This window comes from Aplysia californica, unplaced genomic scaffold, assembly GCF_000002075.1.
Source record: "Aplysia californica isolate F4 #8 unplaced genomic scaffold, AplCal3.0 scaffold00303, whole genome shotgun sequence".
NCBI lineage: Eukaryota > Metazoa > Mollusca > Gastropoda > Aplysiida > Aplysiidae > Aplysia > Aplysia californica.
The window spans coordinates 501453-503884 of NW_004797573.1; the positions used below are offsets into that span (position 1 = coordinate 501453).

Consider the following 2432-nt stretch of genomic DNA (forward strand, 5'->3'; position numbering starts at 1 on the left):
TGTGTGTGTGTGTGTGTGTGTGTTTGTGTGCATGCCTGCGTGCTCGTGCGTGTGTGTAAATGTGTGAGAGTGTAAGTGTGTAAGTGTTTGTGCTGATGTGTACGTGTAAATGGGCTCCAAACCTGTGTCCTCTGGTGCGCTGCTGATGGTGAAGGGATGCCACTCGTACTTGGCAATTGCTGGAACCTGTAGGAACACGTAATCCCCTGGCCGGAAGTGGAAGCCTGGTGGACGTGAAATGACCATCTGCGTCACCTGGAGGGGGGCAAGGACAGTGTTGTCAGTAAAACTGGGTCATGAGTCGCTTTAGCCAAATCCGGATATATTAGTGCACCTCTTCGGCAAATAAAATTATTATGAACCGCTTCGGCAAATGGGTTAGAACCACTTCGACAAACGGATTAGCATCACTTCAACAAATGGGTGCCCCCACTTCGGCAAACGGGTCAGGAAAGAGAGTTTAGAGTCTGAATTTGGATAATGTTTCACTGAGAATTATCCGGCTGTCCTTATAGATTATCCGGATTTTGCCCACCTCTCGTTGTCAGTGGTCAGACCCTGTGTTTATTCCCGTTCTTCCAATATGGGTGTTTTGACACCCCCTATCAATGGCACAATTTTTAGTTTTAGTAAGAGTTTTGCGGCTCTTGCAACACAAATAGGTTATATGAATGTCGAAGATTAGAGACTTAACTAGACAGTAGCATACAAATGGTTGCTTAAAGGATAAGCGGGCTAACTCAGATTTTTTGGGGTTTCCAGAAATCTTACCTACACCAAAAGTGGGCATTGCCCTACGTATAGAGAAAAAGTTTGGTTTCATTGGTGTGCATACATGTATTTGTTTGGTTGTAAATAAAACTCTCCTTGTCTTTTAAAGAAACTGAACAAGGGTCCAAAAGCTGTACCTTCAATTTTCTCAAAACAGCATTTTTCGGGATAGCACCCTAGCGCTTAAAAGCGACCAAATAAAAGGAGGGGGAGAGATAAGGACAATGGATGTCTGATAGAAAAGAAGAACAAACCACACCAAAGCAACCACCAACCACCAAAATCGACACAGTTTAGATGATTTAAGGGGCGGGCTTCCTACCCTACCTGTTTGGGTCTACGCAAGCTGAGAGGGATACCGTATTCCAGCAGAAAGACCATTAAGATACTCCAAAACACATTGCCCTACTGGGGGATCGAATTCGCGGTTCTGCTCCGTACCACAGCGAAGCGCCTAACCGCTGCACCACAGACAAAGATGTTTGTTCCATGGCACAGAATAAACAGAAAAGTTTTTACATGCAACGTCGAGTTTCCTTGAAAACATACGAGTAGTTTTATGACTGTTTGGTATAGCTAATCTTCGCTCTTCATTAAAGGCAAAAGATGCCAATTCGCTTGTTCTTTCCTTGGAAATCCCAAAGGGTCCTACACCGGGATGGATATGCGAGGGGAAAATACATAAACTTCGCACTTTGATTTGATTTGAGCCTCTGTGGGTAAAAGTGCGTTCATGATCATCCTATTTCCTTTGTAAATTTGGAGCTGTCTGAAGTTTTAAGACTGGCTAAGTTGTTCATTAATTCAATAGTTGATTCATTCATGAATCAAATATTCACTCATTCAATTACATTTCCTTTCATCTGATCTTCATTTTTTTTGTTCCTTCCTTTTGCTTTCGTTTTCTTCTGACCCCATGCACTGACGTACCCAGTGGCACCATCTCGACGTAGGTTCGCCCCATGTGTATGTGCTGGACACAGATCAACAGTGCTCAGTTGTTATAGATTCAGTAGCTAATTCATTCATGAATCAAATAATCACTCATTCATTTACGTTTCGTTTCATAATTTGATTTTTTTTTTTGTTCCTTCCTTTCGCTTTCGTTTTCTTCTTTCTTCTGACCCCCATGCACCGACGACGTACCTCAGAAGGCAGCAGTGACACCATCTCGACGTAGGTCCGCCCCATGTGTATGTGCCGGACACAGGTGAGCCGAGAGACGGTCTCTAGGAGGAAAACCAGCCCGGGCACGATGAACCACTTCCAGAAGTCCTCGGCGTGCACAATAAGCAGGGCCCAGAACAGCAGGTACAGCTTGTGGCTCCAGTAGAACACCTGTGGGGGTAGGGGGGGGGGGGATGGCAGTTTTAGAGTTTAGTTTAGTTTTAGTATTAGTTTTACGGCACTTGCAACACAATAAGGTCATATAAGTCCCGAAAATTAGAGGTGTTACAAGAGAGTAACATTACAAACACGAAAAAAAGTAGGGGTGATTAGAGACGATAGATTTTTTTATTGGAAAGAAGGAGCAAACCACAAAACAGCACCTGCCAACCACCCACGTTTTAGAGTTTAAGATCAATGAAGGAGAAAGGGGTAGGGTGGGGGTGGATACGGTGTGAAAAGGGGTGGGGTGGGGGGTAGGTAAGGTGTGAATG

The 2432-nt window shown here is 44.2% G+C and overlaps 1 protein-coding gene across 1 annotated transcript in view; it reads right to left on the reverse strand.

The window, feature by feature from the left end:
* The window catches only part of LOC101854582 (NADPH oxidase 5-like), a 37562-nt gene that overhangs the window by 11888 nt on the left and 23242 nt on the right, over nt 1-2432 (reverse strand). The window contains exons 4-5 of the mRNA XM_035970662.1: nt 1918-2109; nt 123-255 (exon numbers count right to left, since the gene is read on the reverse strand). Of these exons, the coding sequence (XP_035826555.1) occupies nt 123-255; nt 1918-2109 (325 nt within the window). The remainder of the gene's footprint in view (nt 1-122; nt 256-1917; nt 2110-2432) is intronic.